The 13,217-nt window shown below is 43.3% G+C and overlaps 1 protein-coding gene across 6 annotated transcripts in view; it reads right to left on the reverse strand.

The window, feature by feature from the left end:
- Nucleotides 1–13,217, reverse strand: part of MARF1 (meiosis regulator and mRNA stability factor 1) — a 502,817-nt gene that overhangs the window by 440,101 nt on the left and 49,499 nt on the right. For 4 of the 6 annotated variants that reach the window (XM_077448919.1, XM_077448920.1, XM_077448917.1 and 1 more), the window contains 2 exons: nucleotides 2,096–2,146; nucleotides 764–1,435 (listed from right to left, as the gene is read on the reverse strand). In XM_077448919.1, coding sequence (XP_077305045.1) covers nucleotides 764–1,435; nucleotides 2,096–2,146 — 723 coding nt within the window. The remainder of the gene's footprint in view (nucleotides 1–763; nucleotides 1,436–2,095; nucleotides 2,147–13,217) is intronic. The other 2 variants (XM_077448922.1, XM_077448921.1) reach the window with 2 other exon arrangements.

Genomic DNA, 13,217 nt, shown 5'->3' on the forward strand with positions numbered 1-13,217 from the left:
ATAGAAATTTAAAGTAATTGGCAGTGGAGAAGCTGCAAAAGCATACAGGGAATCCAGGAAGCTGTGTAAAGATATGGCCAGACAGCACTCAACCTGAAAGGAGATTTTTCAAGTAAACTTAAATTGGAATTTTACATAACCAGTTTGTAGTGCCATTATAATGCAGAATAATGAAAGTGAATGATTTGACCATAGATTTTCTTCCAATAAGTTGCATTTATCTTACAGAAAACAAACACATTCTGTATTCTACAACCTTAACGGCCACTTTATACCTTCACATTAGAAAGGCGATAGAAAACCTGTTTTTATTACTCTGTGCCGCAGGAAGATTCACTCTTGATTTGCCCCGTTAGCCATTATAAAACAAAATGGAAAAAACCCTAAATTTTGGGCTGTCTCCAGAAAAATAAGAGGGGAAATCTTCCAATGGTCTGGTACTGAGGGGTCCCCAAGGGATTTACTTAATTTGCATGCATTTCCTGTTTTAGCTATGGAACAGAAAGCAAAAGAGAAATCTCCTAAATGAGGCACAGATGGCAAAAAAAAAAAAAAATTGACAGGGGTTACGATTCTCCACTTGCTCTACAAAAAATTGGGAAAATTTTTTTTTTAAGATATTAGAGAAGACTGAAAAAAAAAAAAAAAAAAAAAATTGGTGGTACAACCCTCATGCCTTAAAAAATCTTACATAAAAAAAAAAAAAAAAAACACAACAACAACACATACACACACACACACTAAAGTGAAAGAATGAACAAACCTTTTCCAAGCAGGACTGACAGAAGGAAGAACTTTTGAGAAACACAGGTGGTGCAGAGTTTAGATGAAGAGAACCCGTGCAAAAATGTGATAAGATTTCAGACTGTGCAAGATGTTCCTTTAAACGTTGTGTAGCCCCATTAGTGAAGTCTGAGCAAGGGTAATATCCAGAAGAATTGCCTAGATTAGGAACGTGAAACTTATGGAAATCATTATGAAGCTGATTAAATTGAACATTGGTGAAACAGGAAACTGGGTGAGAAGTGTGAAACTGGCAGGGAGACAAGCGCTTTTCCATACACACATTCGAACAGCTGAGGGGGTGGCTGCTGTAACTGCCTGTAGCAGCAACTTTCTTGAAAGGACTTTCAGAAGGAAAAGGCAGCCCAGGGGCTATCTGGCAAGTAACTGTGCCTGCAGCAGTTTTCTCCAGGATAGGATTAGACCGAATGCACCCACTCCCACTGAAATTAACACCAGGTGTGGAAGATGTGCCATTAGAACAAAGTGCACAACAGCTTACTTTAGGGCCGGTTTGAAGCTGGATTTGTTTTACAGAAGGAGGTTGGATTTTGGAAAGTGGAAAGGAATTTGTGCAAGGTTGAAGTGGGTTTGCCGGAGGGGTTGGAACGTCCTTTAGTTCCATTGCAGGTCTACTGTTCTTGTAAGTGTTCTAAAAAAAAAAAATAAAAAAAAAAAAAAAAGAAGAAGAATTAGAAAAGTTAAAATCACAAAACACCTACCACTACTGACTGACTTGCTTCAACTAGGTATAAAGCTTAGTAATGCAAACAGGTTGGGGGTCGCAACTCAAAGCCAGCTGTCATTCCTGTGCCAAGGAGCTGTGGGCAGATTACCTGTCTAAGGCCAGGTTCACATTGCTGCGATGCGGGAACGCCGCAAATCCGCGGCGTTTTCCCGCATCGCATTACTCCCGCCGGCAGTTCACACTGCCCTATGCGGACGGCTGGGGGTGTCAATGTTATGTTAATGACACCCCCAGATCCGTCTGCATATTGCAGTGCGATCTGCCGACTCGCACAGGAATCGGATCGCATGGTGTGAACCCCCATGCGATCCGATTCCGTTGCGGACCCAAAAAAGGGTCCCGTGCGAGTTTGCTGCGGGGCCGCTGCGAGTTCAGCCATACTATCTGTATGGCTGAACTCGCAGCGCTACGGAGATCGGATGTGATTTGCTGTGCGAATCACATCCGGTTCTCCCCCCGCAGCGGTGTGAACCCAGCCTAAAACTGGCAAACACCAAAAAGGCGAGGGGATGTTTGTGACATGACTCATAACCACCTCGATATTAAGGGCATGTGCATCCTCACCTCTGTGTACGTCAGCTGTGTGGCAAGGAGTATCTGAAACGGTTCTCTGGCCTAGAAAAAAAGTGTAATTTTCAGGCTTATCCCTACTTCAGGTAAACAGTCTGCATTACATAAGAAAATCAATTTGGCTAGCATGCATTGTTACAAAAGAGAAATCTGGTGCTAAAAAATAACCCCCACCCCCTACACACGCTGTAATACGGTGAAAACTCAATTTGCAGATGCTGCTATCCCAAACACAACTCAGTTCGTGAGTTAAAAAAATAAAATAAAAAAAAATCCTATTATTTGTGAACAGCTTGCCTGTAAAATAGTTTTCTTTTTTCAAAGTACATCATGGGACACAGAGCCATAGTAGTTACTATGTGGGTTAGAAGCCATCTTCAGGTGATGGACACTGGCACATCCTAAGACAAGGAGTGGTAGTATCTCAGTTTTGTAGGAAAGCAATACACATGTATCTCAAGAAGAGAGGGACCTCTGTGTCCCGTGATGTACTTCAAAGAAAAGGATTTTACAGGCAAGCCGTTATAAAAATCCTATTTTATTGTACATCACAGAGCCATAGTAGTTACTATGTGGGATGTCCCATAGCAATGCCAACTGAAGGGAGGAAAACAACAAAATTAGGGCACCAAAAGACTAGAGCACTTACACTGCAACCTGCAGTACACTGCACCCAAAGGCTATGTCCTCATGTCTTTATACTTGATAGAATCCTGTAAATGTATGGACTGAAGACCAAGTTGCGGCCATGCAGATTTAAGCCATGGAGGCTTGGTGATGCACTGCCCAAGAAGCACCAACAGCCCTGGTGGAGTGCGCTTTAATATGAAAAAGGAGGAACTTTCCTCTAAAAAAACCTAAGTTTGAACAATCACTTGACGAATCCATCTGGAAACAGATTTTGATGCTGCCATCTGGCAACACAAACAAAAACCTTTGTTTACAAATCTGAGCGGTCACTTTAAATAGACTCCGATTGCTCTCACCACATCAAGAAAAATGTAGTGACCCTTCTTCCACAGAAAATTCTGGGGGAAAATAAAAATAAAGACACAATATCCTGGTTTAAATGAAAACCCAATACTACCTTCAGTACGAAAAAAATAAAAATAAAATAAAAAAAACGGAGATAGAAAGACACACACACACACACACACACACACACACACACACACACACACACACACACACACACACACACACACACACACACACACACACACACACACACACACACACACACACACACACACACACACACACACACACACACACACACACGTCCTGGGGTGCCAACCCCTGGATTTATACCAGGAGACATATGCCTTCCAGATAGTTGACTCTGGAGGTGGGCTTCCTAGCATTTACCAAAGTAAAACTACTGAGGCTAATCACCCATGAACTTTCAGAATATGGGGGTCAACAGCCAGACTGCTAAATTTCACGTTTGTAAGGTAGGATGGAATACCGGACCTCACGAGAGAAGGTTTGGCCATAGTGGTAAGGTCCAAGTGTCCACCACCGCCACATTTACAATCTCGGCAAACCAAGATCTCCTGGGCCACAAGAATAACCTCCTTCACTTCTTGCTTGATCCTGCGAAGAAAGCGCAGAAGCAGCAGAACAGGAGGGAACGCATAGATCAGGGGGAAAAAAATAAAAAAAAATAAAAAAACTGACGACACAAAGTACCACATCTGGAACTTGCCATCTTCTGGTATATCAACAGAAACATGTCGGGGTTTAAGGACCCTTCTCCCAAGAACAATTTTTGGTGACTCAAGTAGTCCGCCTGTCAAATCCTATTCCTGGGATGAGACTTGTAAATAGGTAAGGAATGTTTCTGCCAAGATAGAATATGATTCACCTCTTCCTGGGCCACAGGACTTCTCATGCCCCCTTGCTGAATGATAAAAGCCACAGCTGTGACACTGTCAGATTGGATCCCGATAGGACAACTCTGCAGTTTGAGCATCCAGGCCACGAGGACCAGGCTTACTGCCCGAATCTTTAGAATATTGATGGACAAGGTCATCACTGATTTGGACCATTTCCTTAGGACAGATGCTTCTTCAATGACTGCTCCTCAGCCCAGAAGGCTGGTGTCTGTTACCAACTTCCAGGAAACTGGTAGAAAGGATTCCTCTTTTTGAATATTCTTGGATCTCAACCACCAATTAGGGCTCTGATGCACATTGGGGGATAAACACATTAAGAAGCCCAAAGCTTGGGCCTTCTTGTACCCAGCTGACATACTGTTTTGCAGCAGTATTAAATGAAACTGCGCATAAAGGCCTTGAAGAAACCACCGTTTTGCCCAACAAATTCAGGCAAAGCCGAATAGAAGGATTCTTCTTTGACTTGAGTAACATCAGTTGCCTTATGGAATGGGGGGGAGCTGATCAGTCCCAAGTACTGCAATCTCCTTGGTTGATTTAAGCAGGATTTCTCTAGTATGAGAATCCAACCTAGGTATTCCAGGTAGCCAACTGCAGTGACCAAAGTTTGGCTTAAGCGGGCTACCGAATTCATCTATGAAGAGAAGAAGATCTAACTAGGCTAGTATTGTTATACCTTGAGCCATTACCCTGGCTAAAGGAGGAGCCAGGACCTTTGTAAACACTTGAGGTGGAGTAGCTAGACCAAAAAGGCAGAGCTTGAAACTGAAAATTAAGATTTTCTACCTTCATAAGGCTTTAGTATTTTGTTTTGTGGGTTACCTCCCCCAGGTCCTCTTGACCTTGGCACTGACCCTGAGGTTTACCGCTTGAATTCTCACAGTGGAGGACGTCGTGACTGCCTGGAGGCAGATGCCCCTGGTGAAGAAGCACATTTAAAAAGAAGAAAACAAAAAAAGAAAAAATGCTAAACTGCACAGGTCCTACTGGCTATAACCCTTCAGTCTGCTTCCAGCAGCTCAGTTCTTCAAAAAGCAGTACTAACAGAAATAGGAGGGGTGGGTGCTGTGTCCGTCAATGAAACAGAGAGAAGGATTTTACAGCGAGTCCAAAAATCCCATCATCTCTTTCGTTCATTGACGGACACAACACCTTTCAACTTGACCTTGGGGATATCCCCAAGCAGTGTCAAAAACTAGGGGTGGGAACAAGATAACTCCACCCATAACAACCAGAACTCCTCAATGGAGGAGTTGTAACCTTAAACAGCCACCTGCAAAACCTTGCGGCCGAAGCAAGCATGCGAAGATATGCTCACATCAACCTAGTGTGAACAGACGACCAGGTCGCTGCCTTATACACCTGGTTAATGGACGCTTGATGTCGAAAAGCCCAGGAGGCACCAATGCCCTGGTCAAATGTGCCATGACAGGAAAGGGGGATGCCCGCCCCCTCAAGGCATAAGCCTGAAACAAAAAATTATGGAAGAAAAGACGGCCAGGCCCTTCTTCGGACCATCCAATACAAACAGCGTGTTCGAGCTCTGGAAAGGAGGCATAGCAGACATACACCCGCAGAGCCCGGACCACATCCAAGGAATGCAAAGCAACCTCTTTGGGGTGTGACGGCTGAGGACATACGGACGGAAGCAATGTCCTCATTTAGATGAAAGGTCGAAACAACCTTTGGAAGAAATGAAAAATAAAGCACTGTCTTATTCTTGTGAAGGATCAAGTAGGGAGACTTGCAAGACAAGGCCACCAGCTCAGAAAGCCTCCTGGCAGATGTAATAGCCACTAAAAAGACTACTTTCTGAAAGAGCGTCAATAAGCCAAAACCGCTACCTGCTCCTTAATAGTGCTTAATGCAAGTTTCTGATCCACTCCTAGCTGCAAAAACAGCAGGATCCTGAAAATAGAGAGATATTTGGGATCAGATGGCGCAAAGAATCAGACACTGTATAATCTCTATTTGTGTATGAGTATTTTAAAATGTCAATAGCCATAAACATTTATAATATAGGGGAAGCACCGTCGGCAGCAACAGTCTTGAGAGGAGAAGCAGGGCTCTCTAAAGAATTCGAAAACACAAAGAACAGGGAGAAATTGTGTTAGACTAAGTGCAGCATAAAAGAAAGTAGTTATTAAAATAAAAAAAACATACGGCCATATGGCTACTCACAAAAGGTCAGAGTGATTTAGGCATGTAAATGAAATAGGGATGTATCCATGTCTCAAACCGGTCCACGAGGTTTGCAGAGCTTATGGAGTATAAAAGCAGACAGGGGGGGGGGGACAATAGGCTTGCCTCTCTGTTTCAAAAGCCGATTTGGAGCAGCACCTCTGTATTTCCAAAGTAGAGCTGCAACTAACGATTAATTTGTCTGTCGACTAATCTATCGATTAGTGAACGACTATCTTTTTTATTTTTATTTTTTTAATGAATCTAGTGTTTTTTTTTTTGATTAGCTAATTAATCCTTTGGATAACCTTGAGTGTATTGCATTGCAGAGGCTGGCAGAGTATTGCAGAGGCTGGCAGAGTATTGCAGAGGCTGGCAGAGTATTGCATTGCAGAGGCTGGCAGAGTATCAGGCTGGGTATGGAGGGATGGCTGCTTCCATCCGACCTCTCCCCTCCACTGCACAGATCAGTACAGAGGGGAGAGAGAAACCGGCGACATTTCATGACGCCGGTTTGTTTACAAGTGATTGCTCCGTCGGAGCGATCACATTGTAAACGCCTAGGTGTAGAAAAATGGCCGCCGCTTCGGAGCTAGGCCGCGGCCTCTCCCAAGGCCGAGACCGCGGAGCGCTCCGCGGAGCGCTGCATGTGTGCACGGATCGGTGACGATCTGTTGCACTCCTAGGGACGGCGGGCAGCGCTTGATACTAAGCACTGCCACCACTGACGCATCGACGCCCAGAACGCACGTCGGCGTATTTTCTTAATCGACAGTCGATTATGTCGACGTGTCGTGGCAGCTCTATTCCAATGGTTTTCATCGGTTTCCAGCTTTGTTATGCGTCCGGATGGCTGACACCGGAAGTGCATTCCAGAGTGGAACACAAGCTCTGGGATCCGGAAAGTGATGCGTGGGCCAATCAGAAGACGCATTTCACAACTTCAGTTGTTTCCTCAGTTCTAGTATTCTAAACAGGAAGTGATGCATTTATACACAGGAGGGGCTGACCTGTGATACTATTGGACAACGGACTTGTATAGATATATAACCAAGCAAATAACTGAATGAAATGAGAATAAAAATTACTGGAGCATCTCGAAATATTGAAACATACATATAAAAATTATATATAGAAAATATATCATTGAAAAACATGTGGGCAGCACTATATGAGACCATATAAATACTTTTATATATATTTAGGAGAGGGACTGAGATTATTTTATGTACATGTGTGTATGGGACTATATATTGGTGATAACCGCAATTATATATAGAGGGAAATGGGATGAGACGGATAAAAGAGATGGGGAAGGGAGGAAATTAAATGAAATGAAAAAGAGAAATGAAAATAAAACATAAAAATAAAAAATAAAATAAAAATAATAAGGGGAAAATTGAAGGAAAAAAGAAAAAAAGAATAGTAATCGTAATAGTAATAATAGTAAATAGTAATAATAATACTAAATGAAGATAATAAAGTTGAGAACTAATAGAATAAAGATGGAGAATATTTTGTGATGGATAGTTGAAATAAATGGAAAATGTTAATAGATATGCGATGGATATACTAGTACAATGGAGGTAAGACTGTTACTCCAGGGAGAGGCCGCCGTAGGTAGTTTAAAGTATAAAATATAATGTACTATATTATAAAGTATGAAAAGGAAGGAGAATGTGTAGTCTGATCCGTTCGGAATTTGGAAACACTGAGGGGAAGGTATTAGAGAACCGTATGAACGTCAATCTCTTCGTTTAATCCATGTGGTGTCAAAGTATTTCAAGAGTATATCCAGATGTTTCTTGATTGCACAGGCGTTGGAATCTCTCTGCCGGGGTGAATTTTTCAGATATTGCTTCGATTATCCAGACTTTCAAATCGGTAGTATTTTTTTGATGGTGTGTTTCAAAGTGTCGTGCAACAGTGTATTTGGGATTTGTAACCTCGACCGCACGCCGGTGTTCACCAAACCTAGCTCGGAGGGCCCTGATGGTTCTACCCACATACAACAGACCGCAAGGACAGGAGATGCAATAAACCACATGTGGAGTGGAGCAATTGTAAAAAGAATTAAGGGTGAAGGTCTTTCCATTATGTGTGAATGATTTCTTACCATGGGTAACATTTTGACAAGTAAGGCAAAGAGCTTTTTTACATTGAAACATTCCTAACAATGCAAGTTGTTTCATCGTCTGATTTTGACATGAAGTCGAAAATTTAATTTTACTGGGGGCTATCTTACTTTTGATGCTCGGGGCCCTGCAGTAGGCAAACTTCAGTTTATCTGATATACATTGAGATAAATGAGGATCTTGTTTGAGAATGGACCAGTGTTTGATAATATTTTCCAGTTTTTTAAAACTAAAGTGGTACTGAGTGATAAAACTAGTGGTAGTTTCAGGAAGCCGTTTAGATACAGGCACATTTTCGCTTGGGTATGAATTACAGACCTTGTCAAAAAGTTGAGGATAACCTTTGTCTTGGAATTTTCTCAAGTAGTGTACTTTGAGAGGCGTAGTCTTCTAGGCTAGTGCAATTCCATCTCAGGCGATGGAACCGACTTTTAGGTACATTATTTTTCCACCTAGGGTGGTGGCAACTCGAATAATGTAGAAAACAATGTCCTGCTGTGGGCTTTGTATAGTTTTTAGCTGTAATAGTGTGGTCCAGATGAGATAATTCCAAGTCAAGAAAGCATATGGAGTCCGGATTCTTGACACAGGTAAATGTTAGCCCAAAAGTATTCTTATTGCAATACGTGACAAAATCTTCTACCAAGGTTGCAGGGTCATGCCAAAATGTCCATAGAAGACCAGGTGTTCTGAAAAGGGGTTGTCAGCCGTTAAACACCTGGTCTCCCATAGTCCCATCTTAAGATTGGCATAGTTGGGGGCAAAATGAGCCCCCATAGCTGTGCCTTGTTTTTGCAAAGAATAATCTCCATCATAAGTGAAATAGTTGAGCTCTAAACAAAAGCAAGTGGCAAGAAGAATAAAGTTGATTTGTTGTAAATTTAGAGGGGAATCATTCTGAAGTAAATTGGCAACTGCCTGGAGGCCAACATTATGGGGTATTGAGGTGTATAACGAGCATACATCCAATGATACCCACATATATGTTGGTTCCCAGGTATAGGGACTAAGCAGTTATATTAAGTGGGTCCCATCTCGAATATAAGATGGGAGGCCTTGAGCCAGAGGTTGTAGAAAATTATCTATATAGCGTGAATAGCTGGTGGTGATACTATCCATTGAGGCTACTATAGGGCAACCAGGTGGATTATTGGCATCTTTGTGAATTTTGGGGAGGTGGTACAAGTAGGGTGCTTGATAAAATGATTTTTTGAAAAAGGCGGCTTCAGTTTTACTCAAGGTACCTTCCAAGAATGCTTGGGTACCAATAGCCTTGGATTCTTCCATGAACCTCAATGTATATCAGATAAAACCAAAAAGTTTACCTACCGCAGGGCCCCGAGCATCAAAAGTAAGATAGCCCCCAGTAAAATTAAATTTTCGACTTCATGGAAAAATCAGACGATGAAACAACTTGCATTGTTAGGAATGTTTCAATGTAAAAAAGCTCTTTGCCTTACTTGTCAAAATGTTACACATGGTAAGAAATCATTCACACATAATGGAAAGACCTTCACCCTTAATTCTTTTTACAATTGCTCCACTCCACATGTGGTTTATTGCATCTCCTGTCCTTGCGGTCTGTTGTATGTGGGTAGAACCATCAGGGCCCTCCGAGCTAGGTTTGGTGAACACCGGCGTGCGGTCGAGGTTACAAATCCCAAATACACTGTTGCACGACACTTTGAAACACACCATCAAAAAAATACTACCGATTTGAAAGTCTGGATAATCGAAGCAATATCTGAAAAATTCACCCCGGCAGAGAGATTCCAACGCCTGTGCAATCAAGAAACATCTGGATATACTCTTGAAATACTTTGACACCACATGGATTAAACAAAGATTGAAGTTCATACGGTTCTCTAATACCTTCCCCTCAGTGTTTCCCAATTTCGAACGGATCAGACCACACACACACACACACACACACACCTTCCTTTTCATACTTTAAAATATAGTACATTATATTTTATACTTCCAACTACCTACGGCCTCTCCCTGGAGTTCCAGTCTTACCTCCATTGTACTAGTATATCTATCGCATATCTATTACCATTTTCCATTATTATTTCGACTATCCATCACAAAATATTCTCCATCTTTATTCTATTAGTTCTCAACTTTATTATCTTCATTTAGTAGTATTATTACTATTTTTCCCTTTTTTTTTCCTTCAATTTTCCCCCAATTATATTTTTATTTTATTATTATTTTTATTTTCATTTCATTTCCTCCCTTCCCCATCTCCTCTATCCCTATCATCCCATTTCCCTCTATATATAATGGTTGCGGTTATCACCAATATATAGTCCCATACACACATGTACATAAAAAATATCAGTCCCTCTCCTAAATATATATAAAAGTATTTATATGGTCTCATAGTGCTGCCCACATGTTTTAAATTATATATTTTCTATATATAATTTTTATATGTATAATGTTTAAATATTATTTCAAGATGCTACAGTAATTTTTATTTATTCTCATTTCATTGTTATTTGCTTGGTAATAGATCTATAAAAGTCAGTTGTCCAATAGTATCACAGGTCAGCCCCTCCTGTGTATAAATGCATCACTTCCTGTTTAGAATACTAGAACTGAGGAAACAACTGAAGTTGTGAAACGCATCTGATTGGCCCACGCGTCAATTCCGGATCCCAGAGCTTGCGTTCCACGCTGGAACTCACTTCCGGTTCCGGCCATCCGGATGCCTAAAGCTGGAAACCGATGAAAACCATTGGAAATGCAGAAGGTGCTGCTCCAAATCAGCTTTTGAAACAGAGGCAAGCCTATTGGTCGTCCCCCCTGTCTGCTTTTATACTCCATAAGCTCTGCAAACCCGTGGACCGGATTGAGACATGGATACATCCCTATTTCATTTACATGCCTAAATCACTGACCTTTTGCGAGTAGCCATATGGCCGTATGTTTTTTATTTTAATAAACACTTTTATACTGCACTTAGTCTAGCGCACCTTCTCCCTGTTCTTTGAGTTTTCGAACCCTGAAAATAGAGTATGTGCGCGGGCACCACCCCATCTCCTCACATGGAGACTTAGGCCTTCCACATACAATAAGACTTCCGTGCCCTCAGCATAGTGGAATCCAACAGACCTCGGTCCTTTAGAACCTGTCTTTCAACGGCCATGCTTTAAAACCAGCGACGGTCAAGCAGGATGTAGTATCCAACCTTGCGACAGAAGGCCCTCTCGCATCGGCAGCTGCCAAGGAACATCCGCCACCAATTTGTACCATGTTGGCGTACCAAGAAGATCAAGGCCAAATTTGGGGCAATCAATCAACGGAATCCCCCAGACTTCCACTCTGCATAGCAGACATGGTAGAAGTTTGAGTGGGGGGGGGGGCATAAATCAGCTGGTAATGCCCCCATGGAGCCACCAAATGCATCTGCCTTGTTTGCCCAGGGATCTTTAGACCTGACCGGAAACCTCTATACCTTCCGATGGAGTCGAGAAGCCAAAAGATCCACATATGGGGTGCCCCACCTTAGGCAAAGGAGCCGAAATGCATCCAGATGCAGCGACCATTCCCCTGGTCCAGCAGATGACGACTTAGGTTGTCTGCCTGCCAGTTTTCCATGCCCAGAATGTATACAGCCGTCAGAGCTGGCACGGGCCGCTCTGCCCACCGCAGGATGCGAGCGGCTTCCAGTGCCACAGCTGAGCACCTTGTTCCTCCTTGATGGTTGACATACGACACAGATGTGGGGCTGTCCGACTGGACACCCTTGCAGCCTCTGCCCAGGTGGAGAGGCACTGCCTGATATGGACCTGGTCCAGCACATTAGTCGGCAGGTGGGATTCTCTGCGTCCAGCGACCTTGGGCCAACTGTACACTACAAAGACCCCCCCCCAGCCGGTCAGGCTGGTGTATTGTGATCACTGTCCAATGAAGAGGAAGTAATGAGGGATTGCAATCATGGGTTACCTGAGCAATGCCAGAATTTGGGCTAGCCCTTTGGTGAAGACCCTTGGTGCTGACGCTAGGCCAAAAGGGAGAGCTACAAATTGGTAGTGCTTGTCCACGACTGCAAGTCGCAGAAACCTCTGATGCCTGACACATATGGGGACATGCAAGTATGTGTCCTTGATATCAAAGGATGACAGAAAATCCCCCCTGATTGAGTGCAGCGATCACGGAGGGACCCGATGCCATCCTGAACCTTTGTACTTTTACAAAGCCGCTAAGGGCCTTGAGATCCAGGACTTGGCGGACCCCTTCCTTCTTTGGGACTACAAACAGATTGGAGTAGAATCCCTGAAAACTTTCCAGCGTCTGCACAGGTACTATCATCCAGCGCAGCAGCGGGACCTGTACTGCCCCGAACAGGGCTTTTAAACGAGCCGAGAAGATGGAAGTTGGAGGGGGGGGGGGGGAATCCATGTTTGGTGGACAAGAAAAAAAAAACTCTTGTAGCCTGATGAAACCAGTTTGCAGACCCACTGATCGTTAAGTAGAGAGGTCCACCGAACTACAGTCCTGAAGGCAACCCCCACCTGAAAGTCGGGTGGGGGCAAACCTTCATTTGGCAACAGATTTGCTTGCAGGTTTGTTTGGCTTGTGAAACCAGGGACACTTATCCCTCAGCAGGCACCTTATCGGACTGGGAACCTGCCGACCCGCGAGGACGAAAAATCGGCTTCTGTGCAGAAAAGGATGGCCCTTGCCTACAGCGTGGCTCCTTACCCTTCCTGGACTGTGTGAGCAAAGCATGCTTTTCCCTATTAACATTAAGGTCATCCAGCAAGGTGCCAAATAGCCTCTCCCCCTGGAAGGGCAAATCCGCCAGTGCCTTCTTAGATGCCTGGTCTGCAGACCAGCATTTAAGTCAAATCAGGTGACGTAGCACTACTGCTGATACTGAGGCTCTAGAAA

Source organism: Lithobates pipiens, unplaced genomic scaffold, assembly GCF_037356315.1.
Source record: "Lithobates pipiens isolate NorthernLeopardFrog02 unplaced genomic scaffold, aLitPip1_a1.2 Scaffold_22, whole genome shotgun sequence".
NCBI lineage: Eukaryota > Metazoa > Chordata > Amphibia > Anura > Ranidae > Lithobates > Lithobates pipiens.